Source organism: Saccopteryx leptura, chromosome 1 (assembly GCF_036850995.1).
Source record: "Saccopteryx leptura isolate mSacLep1 chromosome 1, mSacLep1_pri_phased_curated, whole genome shotgun sequence".
Taxonomy (NCBI): domain Eukaryota; kingdom Metazoa; phylum Chordata; class Mammalia; order Chiroptera; family Emballonuridae; genus Saccopteryx; species Saccopteryx leptura.
Genome location: NC_089503.1, coordinates 233,814,691 through 233,833,555, shown reverse-complemented (window position 1 = coordinate 233,833,555; position 18,865 = coordinate 233,814,691). Strand labels below are relative to the sequence as shown.

At 35.3% G+C, this 18,865-nt stretch overlaps 1 protein-coding gene across 5 annotated transcripts in view; it reads right to left on the bottom strand.

Moving 5' to 3' along the window:
• Positions 1–18,865, bottom strand: part of CLCN3 (chloride voltage-gated channel 3) — a 90,965-nt gene that overhangs the window by 38,573 nt on the left and 33,527 nt on the right. Inside the window, exon 1 of one of the 5 annotated variants that reach the window (XM_066387885.1) lies at positions 14,521–14,752. The exons of 3 other annotated variants lie outside the window; for them this stretch is intronic. In XM_066387885.1, the coding sequence (XP_066243982.1) occupies positions 14,521–14,599 (79 nt within the window). In that variant the 5' untranslated portion in view covers positions 14,600–14,752. Of the gene's footprint in view, positions 1–14,520; positions 14,753–18,865 lie in introns of those variants that run through there. One more of the 5 variants, XM_066387887.1, reaches the window with a different exon arrangement.

Sequence of the window (18,865 nt, the reverse complement as noted above, 5' to 3'; positions counted from 1 at the left end):
GCTCCTGATCAATGTCAATTTCCTGATTTTGAAAACTGTACTGTGGCTACATATAAAGGAATGTCTTCTCATAAGGAAATACACACTGACGTATTTAGGAGTAAAGTGCATTATGTCTGCATCTTACTCTTAAATGGTCCAGGAAAAAATAATATGGTGAATACATGTATATATGTATTAGTATATATTATATATTACACAGATAACAGCATATATAACAGCCAAGAGAAACAATAAGAGACAATATGTGATAAAATGTTAACATTTCAGGAATCTGAGTAAAAGGTACACTATTTTTCAACACCTGTTGAGTCTGAAATTAAAAGAAAAAAAATATTTTTGAGAGCGAGAAAGAGAGAGGAAGGGAGCAAGATGAGAAGCATCAACTCATAGTTGCATCACTAGTTGTTCACTGACTGCTTCTCATACGTGCCTTGATGGGGGGGGGGGGCAGCCAAGCCAGTGACCCTTGCTCAAGCCAGTGACCTTTGGGCTCAAGCAAGCGACCTTGGGATCACTGATGATTCTGTGCTCAAGCTCGATAATCCTGCACTCAAGGTGGTAACCTTGGGGTTTCGAACCTGGGAACTCAGCGTTCCAGGTAGATGCTCTATCTACTGCACCATCACTCGTCAGGCAAAAGAAAGTATTTTTAAGTGTACTATAAAAACAATATTTTTAAAATGTATACTATGATATATTTTGTAAACTTCAAACTTTCCCCTTATGTGCCCTCATCTAGGTAGAGTTTAGTAGACACGGACTACTGATCTTAATTATTACTCTTCTATGGAAAAAAGAAAGCGCTAAACACTAAATTCCTGTACTACTTAACATGCATCCAACACAATGTCATCAGTCCCAATGATAGTTTCCAAGTTGTTTGCACCAATATCGATAAATAGCTAATGAAGCATGTATTCCTCCAATAGTCTTAAGAAGTGGATGTAGAAAGGCAGAGACTATTATCATTCTCATTGTTATGGGGGAGTAAAAGGTACAGCATCATAATAAACATTTATATTAGTCATCTGTCTTGCCTTCAGTGACTTCCAAATAATTATTCTGTAGAAACTACTGACATCTACACTATGTACAACCAAGGGTCCTGAGTTAACATGCAGCCTCAGTACTCAATTCAGTTTTTTCACATGCTCTATAAGCCTCAGCCCTTTCCCTAATATTTACTAAATTCCTGACACAGCCAGAAACAATGCGATCCCCTAACAAACAGTCACAAGGTAAGACTTTCCTTAACTGAAGATAACAAGATGCCCCAAGCTATGTTTCAGTTCCTGAGCCCTAAAGTGGAATGACCCCAGCAATGTCCGCATGAAAACACACTGAGGGGCCCTAAAGCTCACCTCAAGCCCTGAAATGATGATTTTCTTCCCTTACCTCACTCTCGACCAATGGTTTCAACCAGAACTCAAACCCCTTAATCATGAAGACATGATTTTACTCTTTATGATCTGTAAACCATCGGGGAGTCGGGTATTTTAGAACAGGAGCTCATCTTGGATTGGCACCAATTCTAAAAAACTAATTCTTTTCTCCACTGAAAACTGCTTGTACATTTCTTTCAGTCTGCGCATGCGGGCAGATGAACTCTAGTCCAGTTCAGTAACATACATATGCAGTAATTCTAAATATGTGATCACCAGAAATAAAGGACGCACAATGTTTAAACCGGAAGACCCTATGGTTCAATGTTTTAGGGCTTCATGTTGGGTCCACTAGAATTTCTAGAACTAACATTGCACATTGTAAGGTGGAAGTTAGCCAGAGCAGTTTGTGTCCCCAACCGACTGTGGAAGGTCAGTCTGTCCCCTCATGCCTATGTGCTTCTATTCAACACAGCAAAGGTGTTTGAGGGTACAGAGGGAAATATTGATTCATCTTCTTGGTTTTGGGGGAGCCCACAGAAACAGATATCCTCTCTAAATTATTTCTAAAAGAGATTTGGGTCCTTTTTCTGAACTTTTGCTAAATTGGCTTGCACAGTAAACTAGGTTTTCGGTATGGAAATAAGAACTTTAGCTGAGTTAGAGCTGACTAGACTAGTTCTGGGGCTCTGATAAACAGAATGAAATGGGACTCTCCAGGAGGAGGAAGGCAGACATCGCAACCTGGCTTTCACCTCTCTTTAATCCAGTTCCTTGCTCACTATACTGGGTTGTTAATGACAATGGAAAGGTATCACACTGCAAGTGAAATCAACAAACATATATGCTTTAAATTTGTATTTACTGATTTGAGAGAGAAACATTGATTTCTTGTTCCACTTCTTATGCACTGATTGTTTAATTCTTGTATTTGCCCTGACTAGGGATAGATCCCACAATCTTGACCTATTGGGACAATACTCTAACCAACTGAGCTACCCAGCCAGGGCATAAACATATTTTTTAATTTAAAGTCTGTTATTGTAAAAGAATTGCTAAATAAAATTTAAGAATCAGCTTTAGTATATGTGTGACACTTCATATACACATTTGCTTTTATAGCTTGTTCTGCCAAACATGGAAACCTGAGTAGCACAGAGGAGAACAGGAAAGACTGTTTATCCTACTCTAAACTGAGCAGGGAACATTAATTTCTAATGGGATCAAAGGAATACTTACATATCCCACATCAGGAGTAATTTTAAAGGTATTATATTTCCTAACAATAACAATGGTTTTTAATATTCCTAACCTATCATTTCTTTGTGTATACGTAGTTCACTGCAACCTAGATTTCTATAAAGTTTAACTTTTTTTTTTTTTTTGACAGAGACAGAGTCAGAGAGAAGGACAGATACAGGCAGACAGATAGAAAAGGAGAGAAGCATCAATTCTTCGTTGCGGCCCCTTAGTTGTTCATTGATTGCTTTCTCATATGTGCCTTGACCAGGGGGCTACAGCAGAGTGAGTGACCCATTGCTCTAGCCAGCAACCTCTGGGCTCAAGCCAGTAACCATGTGGGGTCATATCTATGATCCCATGCTCAAGCCAGTGACCCTGCGCTCAAGCTGAATGAGCCCGTGTTCAAGCCGGTGACCTCAGGGTTTCAAACCTGGGTCCTCCGTGTCCCAGTCTGACCCTCTGTCCACTGCGCCACTGCCGAGTCAGGCTATAAAGTTTAACATATATTAAAATAAGGTGAATACAAATAAATCATATATGTGTGTTAATAAGTGTTTTGTGTGTGTATTTTTCTGAAGTGAGAAGTGGGGAGGCAGAAAAGACAGATTCTGGCATGCCCACCAGGGGGTGATGCTCTGTCCATCTGGGCCGTTGCAACCAGAGCCATTGTAGCACCTCAGGTGGAGGCCATAGAGCCATCCTCTGCACTTGGGCCAACTTTGCTCCAATGGAGCCTTGGTTGCGGGAGGGGAAGAGAGAGATAGAGAAAAAGGAGAGGGGGAGGGGTGGAGAAGCAGATGGTCACTTCTCCTGTGTGCCCTTACCAGGAACTGAACCTGGGACATCCATACACCTGGCAAATGCTCTACTGCTGAGCTAACCGGCCAGAGCTTATAAGCAACATGATAAGTTAAGCAATTTTGCCTTTCAACTGCATCTTGTACATGAATGAAGCATATAACTTGTAGGTTACCCCACAAGCACAAATTAAAGTTCTCTAATATATAAAGTACATCTCTCTTTCTTTCCTAGTATTTCAAGGACTGGTTAATAAAGAAATTATAGCTCATGGTTAGAAAGAATAAACATCATTAAAATATCTATACTACCCAAAGCAATTTATAAATTCAATGCAATACCAATTAAAATACCAATGACATACTTCAAAGATATAGAATACATATTCCAAAAATTTATATGGAACCAAAAGAGAACACGAATAGCCTCAGCAATCTTAAAAAAGAACAATAAAGGGGGAGGTATCACACTTCCTGATATCAAGCTATACTACAAGGCCATTATACTCAAAACAGCCTGGTACTGGCATAAGAACAGGCATATAGATCAATGGAACAGAACAGAGAACCCAGAAATAAACCCACAGCTCTATGGACAACTGATATTTGACAAAGGAGGTAAGAGCATACAATGGAGTAAAGACAGTCTCTTTAACAAATGGTGTTGGGAAAATTGGACAGCTATCTGCAAAAAAATGAAACTAGACCACCAACTTACACCATTCACAAAAATCAACTCAAAATGTATTTAAGACTTAAATGTAAGCCCTAAAACCATAAGCATCTTAGAAGAAAACATAGGCAGTAAGCTCTCTTTGACATCTCTCACAGCAATATATTTGCCGATTTATCTCCATGGGCAAGTGAAATAAAAGACAGAATAAACAAATGGGACTATATCAAACTAAAAAGCTTTTGTGCAGCTTATTGTCTTATAAAGACAATAAGAACAGAATAAAAAGACAAACTATACAATGGGAGAACATATTTGACAATACGTCTGATAAGGGGTTAATAACCAAAATTTATAAAGAACTTGTAAAACTCAACACCAGGAAGACAAACAATCCAATCAAAAAATGGGCAAAAGAAATGAATAGACACTTCTCCAAAGAGGACATACAGATGGCCAATAGGCATATGAAAAAATGCTAACATCACTAATCATTACAGAAATGCAAATTAAAACCACAATGAGATATCACCTCACACAAGTCAGAATGGTGCTCATCAACAAAACAACACAGAATAAGTGCTGGCGAGGATGTGGAGAAAAGGGAACCCTCCTGCACTGCTGGTGGGAATGCAGACTGGTGCAGCCAGCCACTGTGGAAAACAGTATGTCAGATTCCTCAAAAAATTAAAAATGGAACTGCCTTTTGATCTAGCTACCCCACTGTTAGGAATATACCCCAAGAACACCATAGCACTGTTTCAAAAGGAGAAATGCACCCCCATGTTTATGGCAGCATTGTTCACAACAGCAAAGATCTGGAAACAGTCCAAGTGTCCATCTGTGGACGAGTGGATTAAAAAGCTTTGGTACATGTATACTATGGAATACTACTCAGCCATAAGAAATGATCACATCGGATCATTTACAATAACATGGATGGACCTTGATAACATTATACTGAGCGAAATAAGTAAAAAAAAACAAAACTAAGAACTCTATGATTTCATACATAGATGGGACATAAAAATGAGACTCAGACATGGACAAGAGTGTGGTGGTTACAGAGTGGGAGGAGGAGAGGGAGGGGGTTGGGGGAGGGGAGGGAGGGGGTTGGGGGAGGGGCACAAAGAAAACCAGTTAGAAGGTGACAGAAGACAATTGGGCTTTGGGTGATGGGAATGCAGCATAATCAAATGTTAGAATAACCTAGAGATGTTTTCTCGGAACATATGTACCTTGATTTATCAATGTCACCCCATTAAAATTAATTTTAAAAAGGGGAAAAAATTTTAAAAAGAATCAAATGAAATAACATTTGTCAAGCACTATTAAATAGTGTTTTACCCAATAAAAGAAAAAGAAAAAAGAAATTACAATATGGCTTTCCTGCAGCAGATATCTGGAAGAGAGCTCTAGAAAACCAAGATGATCATGTGATGAAATAAAGGTGGTGAGACTATGCTACACTGATTATGACTTTCTTTGTTCTCAGTGAAAGTTCTTCTTGTAGTTGATGAACACAAAATGACAGGATTTGCCCTGGACTTCCCATTTCTCAAAACATATGCAGCTTTCATTTATTTTTCTGTAAAGACAGTAGTAGGGATATACCGAAATACCTTTTGAAACTACTAATTAAGGCTCCTCCCCCAACATTACTTCGTGTTCTCTCCACCTACCTTCCCTACCAGTTCAATGAGACTTCATGCCGCAGGGACAGACACACGCAGCAGATCACAGAGAACAAGATTCAGTATCATGGCTTCTGAGTTTCAAATTTAGATATAAAGAAGCAAATCTAAAAGCCAATACCTTTCAGTTGTAAGTGATGGGTTTCTGGGTTTTAAAAGACTAAGGAAAAAGGCTTACTAGAGTTTGCACAATAAGCCATGGACTAAAAATAAGAACAGATGAAAAACCAATTCAACACAGCTACATAAGGTTTGCTGGGGAAGCAAGGAGAGGGAATCAAGTCAACAGAGAGTTAAGGTTAGATTGGCAATTGGTGTCAACCTTTAACATTTTCTATAAACAAAAATTATATATGACATCTTACAAGCCACAGTTATTTATAAGCTTTTCATTACTTAGCATGTTTTCATTCCCAAGCATACTTTCTAAAACCATCTCCATCATTAAATGCATATGCACATTACTTTCAACGTACTTCAGGTTACTGTATTTAACTGTTGTGACATATTATAATTTAAACAAATTTTTGGCTTAGTTTGCATTACAAACAATACATGAAATGAACATTTGCATATATGTAGTACACTTAGTCATACTCTTTTCCAATTAATTTTTAAAATTTTAACTCTTCTTGTTCTTAACTTTCTCTCTCAACCCCATACTCAGATATTCAATATTAATAACCAGGTATATCTCCAAACTTAAAATAAACACATTATCCAGTAACTGTCCTTAGATTAGGATTATTATTTGTGTAGTGGGCCCTTGTTTCTGCCCACCTGGTAACTCTTTCCCTTTTTTCTGTTACAGAGCCCAATTCTTTTAGGAAGCTTCTATCCCTCATTATATGCAGTCTTGACGAGGGATTCAATCAAGGTAGGCTCCCTTCCCTGGCTAAGAAAAAGGCACATGATCCAAGGTAAACTAATCAAACTCTCTCTCCCGGAAACATAAGCCTTGAGCAGAATGATACAAAGACAATAGAAGTCTATTGATTTTAACAACTGAATTTCAAAAAGAAATAGGATAGTTCCTGCTACCTGGATCCCTGGATCGTGGATTTTAGAAAGTGTGATCTGAAAGTAGTAGCTAGCTACCAAATTTAAGACAAGAAAAAAATTTTTTTTAACTTTTCTGGAGCTCTGACTTATCAGATGCCAGTGACTACCCTCTACTACCTAATGGCTGAAAAAGAGCAACAAAAAAGACTGGAGAAAGATCAATTTCTTTTCAGTGTCCTAGTAGAGAAATTTCATGACTTGAATGCATTTTCAGGTCAGAAAGACCTACAGTCAAATTCTAGCTCTGTCATCTATTAACTAGGTGATCTAGCACAAGTAACTTACTAAGAGGTAACTGGGTTTTTCTCTCTCACTTGTAGACTATAGTATGTGAACTGAAGATAAGTCATATATAGATATATAGATATAGATATATATGTCTGACAGACAGTAGGAAACCAATAAACTTATGCTATTGTTTCTGCTTAAATATTTTGGCACTTAAAACTTCACCAGGCTGCATTATATTACTCCTGAGGTATTAATCTTAACCAAAAGACTGACAATATTACAAAGGGGGGGAAATCTTACAAATTAACTGGGTTCTGCTACAACTGTATATTTAGCAAAAATACTGTAGATTTTTAATTGGTAACATAATTCATTATGCCTGACATGGACACAGAAAAATATTTCCAAAAAGTGTGGTCAATGACCAACTGTTTCGTAATTGAGTGTTTTATAAATCAATCATCACCAGCAGTATTTCATAGTTCAAGTATCACCAACACTAAAATACCTTGGCAGGCAGGAAAAAATATTCAATCAGTGAGTTCTAACTGGCTTGCAACTTTCTCGCAAAAATAACTTTAATGAGGCCCTGGCCGGTTGGCTCAGTGGTAGAGCGTTGGCCTGGCATGCAGGAGTCCCGGGTTCGATTCCCGGCCAGGGCACACAGGAGAAGCGCCCATCTGCTTCTCCACCCCTCCCCCTCTCCTTCCTCTCTGTCTCTCTCTTCCCCTCCCGCAGCCAAGGCTCCATTGGAGCAAAGTTGGCCCAGGCGCTGAGGATGGCTCTGTGGCCTCTGCCTCAGGCGCTAGAATGGCCCTGGTTGCAACAGAGCAATGCCCCAGATGGGCAGAGCATCGCCCCCTGGTGGGCATGCTGGGTGGATCCCAGTCGGGCGCATGCGGGAGTCTGTCCGACTGCCTCCCCGTTTCCAACTTCAGAAAAATACAAAAAAATAATAATAATAAAATAACTTTAATGATAAGAAGATTTTTTGTCTCTATTTTTCCCACGGACATGTAACTTTATAAAAATCATACATACCTAGGCAAACACAAATTCATTATATACTAATATCTGTAATCTAAACAAAAATTTTTATATTATCTGTAGGAAAAATTTAAATTCTTCATTATTATTTACAGTACTATTTTCATCAATAAGGAAAGAATACTATTTTCAACAAATGATGCTAGAACAACTGGCTCTTCAGATGCAAAAGACTGAATGAAGCTGGACCCCTACTCATACAATACATGAAAATTAACTAAAAATGCATCACAGACCAAAATGTAAGGGTTAAAACTATATAACTACTATTTAGAAAATATAGGAGTAAATTCTTGTGACCTTGGATTAGACAATGGTTTTGCAAATAAAACACCATACATGAGTGTCCAAAAGAAAATAAAGATAAACTAGATTACATCACAAATAAAATAATCTTTCCTACTTAGATGCCAGACACTGTTACCTAGTTGGTATCAAATAATAGTAACAATAAGACAACTAACATTTATTATTTATCGTGTGCTAGACATAGTTCTTAGCACTTAACACCTATTAGCTCATTTAATCCTCACAACAACCCCATACGTAAGAACTATCTCCATTTTATAAATTAGAAAAACAAAGCACAGAGTTAAGAAATATGCCCAAGGTTACAAAGCTAGTAAGTAGTAGAACAGGCATTAATACACAAGTAGTAGGCATTTTTTGCCACTATGCAATACTGCCTAAAAAATAATTTCACCGTTTGCGTGATTATTTTAAGATTTGTGGGCACTCTTCTCTCCAAGTTAGATGGTGCCTTCTCCCAAAACATTTGTGCACATGCGTTCAGCTTTCAGACAATTAATACAATTCTACCCATCACCACCACCATGCCTCTTCTCCTCTGTTTCCAAACCACTGCCCTGTACTATTTAAAATATTGCAATGCAACAATAGTCATGGGCACTGCTTTGCTACCAGACTCACACCCCTATGCTTTCTCAAAGGTCTGTGACAATAACACATCCCACTGTCATACTCAGGTTGCTCCAGACTTAGGCCACAGGAAGTCTCTCTTTACCCCAGAAAGAGTTAACTGCCTTCCTGGGTGTATACTTTAAAAAGACTGGTTTTCAAACTTGTTTGGCCCATAGCAAGAAACATTTCTCACTGACATAGTACACAGATTCATACCTAAGTAAAATCAAAGTTTAGTTCACTTACACTTTGGCATATGCTCTGACACTTTTATTTTCTTTCTTTTAATACTGATCACAACCCAACTGATTTCATAACCAACATATTAAAAGCTGAAATTTGACAAAAACTGAACTAGGGAATACAACATTAATGAAATTACCTGCTTTCTCATAAATAAAAACCTTTATATTACTGCCCACTAGCCCTCAATATATATTTGGTAAAATGAACCTAAAAAAAAAAGTAGTTACCAATTACACCTTAAACTGGGCTTATTAGTAAATTTCAAAGACACATGTCTTCAGCAGCCTAAGTCTTTTTTTAAAGGGAAATATCCAAATAATTTTACATGAAAAAGTAGGTATAAATATATATTCCTAAGATATCATTTATTATGTCTGGGGTTGATCTTAAACGTGATGACAGCAGTGATTCTTATCACTTAAATTCATAATGCAGATTATTGTACTAACATACACATCCACATAAAACCTATTTGGCTTTTTTTTTTTAATTGTGGAAGAAGGCAGACAAATCCAAAACTCTACATATTCTGTATATTCTTTCGTATAGTAAGAGCAGGAAGTCTAGTCCCCAATGTATTTTTTTCCCTTCTTCTGTGACTTTACTGATAAGAAATGGCCATCCTGGTGAGGAAGGGGAAAATAAATGTTGTAAGTTGATATTGGAAGTTCCAGAATGTCAAGCAGACTCCCAAGTGAAAGATTAAAAGGGTAATGGCAAGCAGTATGCCTAGTACTAAGTAGGTGGTCAATTAAACGTCTGCTGGATAAAAGAAGTATTATGATCTTTAAATCAGTCTTGCCATCCACAGTCATATTTAACTGCCATCTGTTTAAACTGCAGACTTGGATGGAAACTAAAACCAATCCCAAAGAAGTTGACCAAAGACACAAAACCAGTCAGTAGACATGCTGGGCGCATTACCCAGTTCACTGTTTTCTTCTCTATTCTATTGCCACCTCAAAATAAATAGGCACACACTCAGGTAGATAATAGAGTGGACAGCAAAACATTTGTATAATGGAAAGAAGTTCCATGTTGATTTACTGTCTCTGCATATAAGACGATTTATATACGTATTACATACATTTTTTAAATTATGAAATTTGTTCTCTTAAATGGAATGTGGAATAAACTGACAAAAACTAAAGTAAATCTATTCTGACCCAATTATGGTTGCAAAAGACTACAAAAAATTACAAATTAAATATGTTTACTACAAAAGAAAAACAAAACCTGAAAATACCATTTAAGCCACCAGTCTCCTGTGACTCTGTGTAGGCACAAAGAAGAGACCACAGTGCTGAAAAGAACAGCCAATTTACAAACCTAATCTATTGTATGTTGCAGATCTGCTCACATCATGAAATCTTGATACACAAAGCATTTCTGACTTTGACAAGCCATGAGATGGTATAAAATTAATCATAGTAAAGTGTGAGTTATTTTTAGCAAATAGAGCTAGAGATAGTAATATGAACCAGGTTTTACTGAAGATTTCAAATTCAGATACTGCAGGCAAATAAATTTAAAGACAGGCTTTGTTTTATACTAGTGTTCTAAAACACTGAGAGTTTCTGACATTAAATAAGAATCTTTATTTGTTCTTTTAGTTTAATTAGTTTGTAAGAAGATATTTAATTTTCGAGTTAGTTAAAGACTAAAGGTACTAGAATTACAATAACAATCTGATTCTTAAAAATCATTTTACCAAGAGCCTATAAAACATCCCTATGTCAATGAGAGTATCTAGCACCTGGACTTCCAAATAATGTGCAAAAAATGATAACTACTGATACTTTTAGGAGGAAATAAAAATGAACAAATTCATCTATTATAATAAGAACAAAAAACCCTTTACTTAATTAAATACATCTCTGAGCTTAATGAATGTTAAATGATTTCAGATAGAAACTTAAAAAAAAAAACCCTCAAACTTTTATTTCAATAGGAAGGTCACAGTTTTTGTGGTTTAAGGCTGTTAATCAGTCTGGCATTCAAGTTTCCTCCAGGACTGGGAACTCTTCCACTTTCCAACTTACTACTATCTGACCCTCTTATGAACACATGATAAAACAAAACTAGCCAAGGAACAACATACAAGCATTTACTTCCAGCAGAGCATGTGTGCACTCTATTCTCTCCCCTACGAAAAATGTATCAAATTCCCTTGTGTACTTGCAGGCAGACGTGGCCTACTTTAAAAACACTAGTCAAAAGGAGACTAATCTCCTTCTCCCTTAAACATGCACAGAAGCCTTCTTGTGCCCCTTCCAGACTCAAAATACCAAGTTATTACAGGGATATAGTGTAAGAAGCAGTCAGTACATACCCATATTACAGTATGAGAGATCATCTGGATCAAATCCTGACTCTTAACATTTCCTTACCTCATTTTTGTCAACAGAAAAATGAGGACTAAAAGAGTACCTACTTCACAAATCTGCCATGAGGATTAAAATGATTTGTTACATATATATGAACTGACACACTTAAAGCACTTAAAATAGTAAATTCTATACTAAGTATTAGCTATTATTAATATTACTATTACTACCACCATCTATCACCATAGCACCGACTAGTGCTTTATACATACCCAAGAGCTCAATAAATTGTTTGAGTGAAACAATTAATATTCAAATAATTTTTAAAGATATCTCTAGGAATAAATGGAGGCTCAAAGCCCAAAAGATCAAATCCTAGGAGACCTAGGAAAAAAAAAAAATTCATCTCCCAAACTAATTAAACTTCATGAACAAATTAAGAAGAAAGACAAAGTATAAAACTGACAATCCAAATAAAACAAGTTTCTTTTTCCTTATAAAAATGAAAGAGACACTGTATGAAAGAACACGATAGTTTCTGTATAGGAAATTAACCCCAAGAAACGGCTATTTCTAAAAATGTCATAATTTCTAATCTATCAACAATACTGGCATTCCCAGTCTCTACATTACTCACTTAAGTAGTAAGCTACCTCATTTACTACCTCACCTAGAAAAGTAGTATTAAGTTTAATTTATCCCACAAAGGTAATCCCTAACTCTAGCACTCTGGGTTTCATGTTTACTTTATTGGAATCCTTCACAATTTTATACTCTCATTATCTACCCCTTTACCCTTTATCAAACTTGAGATATTTCTAGTCATTATAATTTTGTCCTGATTCAGTTTTCTTGATTTATGTTAGCTGCTTATCCCCACATCTCCAGTTCCTCTGTGCTGACATCTATATACAGTCGCTTATAAATTAGGAAATACTTCTTACCAACAGATACTAGGATATTACTGTACAGTCAGGCAAGCCTAATAACTGATTCATCGGTACTACAATGACACAATTTTACTTTCAAATTACATATTAATTAAGTTTCCTCAAGGGACAATAAACCTATCTGGGCTGATAAGAGAAAGACTGATTTAGAGCCTAAGCAAGATTCTTAAAGGATTATTTATGAAAATATAATAGAAACAAAAAGCTTATATTTTAGTAATAACCACGCCTACTCTCACATAAGCTTTGTCTCATTTCTTAACAGTTGCATATCTTATATAGAGATGAATTCCGTAAGTTCTGTCAAGAATTGTTAAGCTTAACACTGATAATTTAAATTTCCCAAGCCTAGGTCTTCTGGTTTATTATCCATCAACAAACAAATGCTGTAATAGCTGAAAGAAAACACAGTTTGTCTTGTTTTACAGTTTAATTATTTACTAAATAGCAAATGCTGTGACATTTGAATAGTCACCATTCATCCAAGTTGTTTCCTGTTTAAAGAAATCCTCACCAGAAAAAAGATGATGGTAACATAGGAAATAGTAGAATTAATGAACATGTTAAGACTTAAGGTCCTGGGGAAACCCAAAAGCTCTGGGTGGTAAGATTATAAGAAATTCTAATTTTCTTCTTTATGCTTTTAGGTATTTCCTCAAATACTCTAAAATTATACATATTACTTTATAAATAGACATATACAATTATATATGTATATTTTATTGAGAGCAACTGGGTAAGAAAAGTACAACAGTATATGTAATATAATTTTCATACAGTTTTTCTCAAAGTCTTTTAAGCAAGTGTTTACTAACAACAGAATACCATGGTATATAAAATGTTATAACTATTCAGAGCTTAAAATAGTATCTAGTAGAAAATGCAACCAATAAATGTTTGTTGACTGTATTAACTTCTTAATTCTAATGGAACTTAATATTAAAAAGTGTTTTCAGAATACAAACTATACTTCAAATAAAACAAGCTAAATATGCTCAAGAAAATCGTGATTTCTTTATTTCATAAATAGTTTGTGCTAAACCATAAAATGAGTTTATAACACTATGCAGTAATTCACACTAATGTAGATTGTAAATAATGTCATCTAAGATAGTTTTAAGTTCAATTTTTTTTCTAGAATAACAATTGCCAACAGTCTGTTTTTAGTATGACCAGTTTAAGAAAAATGAGTAAAAAGTACTTTAATAAATATGTAATCAGTTTTAAGGAGACTTTGACAATATCTGCCAAAATATTTATATGAATGCTGGATGCTTTTCTGGTTTTTACAAACTATTGACTATTATTTTTTTCTGATGTGTAAAACTTGCTCTAAATATTTTTATCCTATTAATTTTAAAAGCTACCTGTGTAAGATAATGTAGTTAATGTTAATCAGTTGAAATGCATATTAAATGAAAAATATTAATATAAAAATGTATTCATCTTTACTGGCATTTCATAGTGTTCTAAAATGCTGGTAGAGCTTTTACTATAAATTTGCGATGTGAAAGCTACATGGTAATTGGCAGCAGCTGAAATATAATGGTACATAGACATATACTTGATTTCTCTGTGTAAATTTAAAAAAACATAAGCTTTCCAAAGGAAGAAAAACATTGTTTTAGATGCCAATCAACACTATATTAGTTAGCTGTAAAAGCAGATTAATTCATTCTCCCAGTTAAATAGAAAGAGGATTTCACACAGAAGATGGAGTCGGAGTCCGACGTGATCTGAAGCAGTACTAATCTGCACAGAGAAAACAATCAGAGAGAACTACAGAACATTCAGAACGTTGCATTTGCCCTTACTAACAACCCAGGCCAACTAAACAACATACTGCAGTATCTAAAGGACAATGAGAACCTGTTTAAATCAGAGAACAGCCCAGCCGCATGCAAAACATACCAACAGGGGATTCATAGCAAGGGTATGGTATTACCTCTTTTATGTAATTCCCTCAGGGGAATAAAGTCTCCTCCCCCGTCATAAGGCAAGTAAGGATCAGAAGAAGCATCCATGATTAGAATTTTTAAAAAGAAGAAAAAGAAAAGCTTGAGAATTTAAAAAGACAGTGGCATTTCTTCCACTCCTGCTGCAGCAGGCAAGGGAGATGCCATATTTGATGAGGGTTAGAACTGTATGTAGTTCGACTCGCTGAAGCAACTGTGTTCTTCCACAGTGAATGATGTCATCAAAGGGAAATTATTGCAGCCTGGTTGCTAGTGGCTACAATCGAGCAAGGCTTAGAGGCGGAACAGCCTTCTTAATCAGGTCCGGCTACGTATGATGATGACTAAGCTCCAAGTATAACAGACAAAACTGGTTTGAAATTTTTAAAGCACTCACAACACGGCTTCTACAGCACGAGTGGCAACTACAGTAAGACAACAGAACATTATTTCTTTATGATTTTAAGATAAATATACAAGGAAACCAAGTATTCAATAGATGTGAAAAGGAAATACTGGAGGTAGACAATGCTCCTTTTCATTTCTAATGTAGAAAAATGGGAGCAAGACTCTAATAAGGTTGTGTGATTATATAAGTGTACTATTTTTTTATAATGTCATGTGAGTTAAAAAGAACTAGAACATATCAAAGGCTTCAAGACACTTGGTTTTAAAAGTCACTTTTTAATTATCTAAAATGTACTTCAGACTTCTCTTGTGGGTTCAAAGAATTTACTGAGCAGTTGAATAGTATTTTATCTCACTAATCCCCTTCAGAGGCCTCTTGTTTCATTCTTTCAAGAACTAGTAAGGCATTCTAGCTTTTTAGGAGAAAGAAAACTTATCAACATGAGAAGTAACTTGGCTATTGTATGTGAAACAATGCAAAAAGAGATTTAGGAGGTAAGAGATTTTCCTATCTCACTTTCCTACTTTTCTTACCTCATAAATATTTTGTGCTTTCAAAAAAAAGGCTTTATGTAAAATTTATCTCAAAAGGTAACTCCCAATGTCTCTTTGCTGGATATTTTTATAAAATTCAGAAATTCTTTTTGTTTCAAACTGTCATTCAAAAAAAACCTGATGATCATAATGTTTATAGCTACCCTTCAGATGATTTCTCTAGACTAGGAGATTCTCCTTCTGAAATAGCAATACTGTTGCAGTGTTACTAAAAATGTGCTATTCATTAGAAGCAATTTCATAAGACTCAGAGGTTCTGTAAAATTTGTTTTCCTAAGTAATGAATGAGCCAAACTCTCAGGTCCAGCCCAATTCAAGTCATTTATATGAGAATTGGGGTAATGAAACAAAAGAGAAAAGAAATTTTATTCAATTTGTCTAGTACATATTAGATATCTGGGGAGTTTTAAAATTAGTTTTAATATTTCAAGAAGTTTGAACTTCAGAAAGACAGACCTTCTCGTATAATCCCACCTAGGAATTGGGGAAAAGGATTTTAGAAAGGAATATAGACTAAAAAAAATGCCATTGGAATATTCTATCTAATTCTGATTCTGGCTATTAATATTTATGATATGACAATGTGATATAATTTTTACTTTTTAAATTTTCTTAGAAATAATCATTTTAAAGAAGGAAAGCTCTGACAAAGCGCTAATTTACTACATTAAATTTGGTCCTTTGTGATCCTTTGATAAGTACTATTATAAAACCTTTAAAAAGTATGCTATATGACACATTCATAAATAATTTAATTTTTATAATACTATTTATATTCTTTCATGCATTTATATAAAATGAAAATCTATCTACAACTTTTCCTGGTATTTGTAGACACTCTGCTAACTTGTTTTTCCCGATTTACAACTTAGTCACAAAGGAAAAATGGAAATGATGGCTGGCACTAACTAGAGGGGAAAGAACACCTTTCCTGTAAAATAAAGGGACAGTGTTGCATAAGTAAAAGTATTGTATCATAAGTAAATAATTTTTGAATTATTTTTAGTTAGCAGAAACCTTGTATATGTGTGCATGTATATGCAATATGTATTTTTATAGAGTTCAGCTTAGAATGAGACACACCAAACTCTTAACAAACTAAAGAAATGATCCCTGAAAGTATAGTCTTCCAAAGTCTTAACAATTGTTATCACTGAGGAAGGAATGAGGTGGAGTAGGAGACCAATGGCACATTTAGTTTTTACTTTATATAGTTCCACATTGTTTGAAATGACATATTTATATTTTTACATAAATATATTTTGTAATAATAAATCCAAATTTTTAAAATTTCAAATGTAAACAAGTCTCTTACGCTTTGGGGTCCATTGCTGCCTCTTTCTCTTAAAAGAGTTGTTACTCGGGCTTAAGTGCTTTCCAATTACACTTTAGAAAAGGAAAAAGGAGACTGGAAGGTGTGGCAGAAGAGGACTTTGACACAGATTAGGTATTACCAGATTAACAACCCGAACTACAGTTAGAGCTGGGCTGCTGTGGAAAGAGGACAGAGGCAGGCACAGCTCTGGGGGCAGGGATGCTCAGGATGGAACTTCTGAAGAACAAAGACACAAAAGTGGCAGCACAAAATACTTAAAATTCAGAAGAAGAAAATATTTCTACTTTCAAATGCACGCTAGATTCTAACTTCAACTTGATGTGGGATACAGGATAAATCACAACCTCTCTGAGGTATATAAATCAGGGAGGCAGAACAGATGACGAGGTGACTAGAGTATTGTAACTATACATATATAGTTATATATACAACATGTTTTATGACTACAGTATTACAATGTTCAAACTTTAAGCCCTTCCTAATACACATAACCCAAGAAATCTACAACATTAGAATTACTTTAAGAAATGTTTTTAGCCTTTAGCTCTATCTACCAATTTACAAGAAAACACAGAAACATGTTAAATAACAGCTCAGAAACACAATCAGGACAACCCAAATTAGGGAACAACTGACCTTATTTCTTCAACAAGTACATAGTAAGAATTTTCAATTTCAATGTACATTTTTTTATGAAACAACTGGGGAAAAGTCAAATATACAAGATATTTTATTTTAAAGCATTATTCATATTTTAGATGCGAAAATACCCTTAAAAGAATTCTTATATTTTAGAGCTACAAAATAAAATACACACACATTTAACTCCCTCCCACCAAACAAAACAAACAGAAAAACCCCAGAGCTGGACAGTAGTTAAAACAACAAAAACAGATTTTATTCAGGACTATTTCAACGGAGCAAAAGAGAGCTCAACATAAAACTCGGCTCAATTCCAAATACAACATGGAAATGGGACTTCAAAGCCAATGTGGGGATGAGGGACTCTATCAATAAAAAATTACTAAGAGGATTTAGACTTAGGATAATGCTGGCCTTGTAAAATGAACTTGGGAGTCTTCCCTCCTCTTTAATTTATTGGAACAGTTTAAGAAGAACAGGTGTTAGTTCTTTGAATGTTTGGTGAAATTCACATGTGAAGCTATCAGGTTCAAGACTGTTTATTGGGGGTTTATAATCATTCAATTTCTTAGTTGTAATTGGTCTACTCACATTTTTGGATTCTTCCCAATTTAGTTTTGGAAGATTGTATGTTTATAGGAATTTATCATTTCAGCCAGATAAAGACACTACAAAGAAGGAAAATTACAGGCCAATGTCCCTGATGAACATAAATGCTAAAATCCTCAACAAAATATTAGCAAACCAAATACAGAAAAAAATTTAAAAAAAAATTATACACCAGAACCAGTGGGATTTATTCCAGGGATGCAAGATTAGTACAGTAAACTTTGCATCAATAAATGTGATACACCACATCAACAAAATTAAGGCTAAAAATCACACGATCATATCAATAGATGCACAAAAAGAATTTGATAAAATCCAGCACTCATTTATTATAAACATTCTCAGCAAAGTGAAAACAGAAGAACAGCCCTCAACATACTAAAGACTATGTATGACAAACCCAAAGCCAATATACTCAATGGGCAAAAAACTACAAGTATTTCCCTTAAGATAAGGAACAAGGCAGGGATGTCAACTTTTCACCACTCTTAACATAGTACTGAAAGTCCTAGCCACAGCAACCACACAAGAAGTAAAAGGCATCCAAATTGAAAAGGAAGAAGCAAAACTGTCATTATTTGCAGATGACATGATACTATATATAAAGAACCCTATAGATTCCACCAAAAAACTAGTAAAATTGAAAAATGAATTCAATAAGGTAGCAGGAGACAAAATAAATATCCAGAAATTGGTTGCATTTTTTTTTTTTCATTTTTCTGAAGCTGGAAACAGGGAGAGACAGTCAGACAGACTCCCGCATGCGCCCGACCGGGATCCACCCG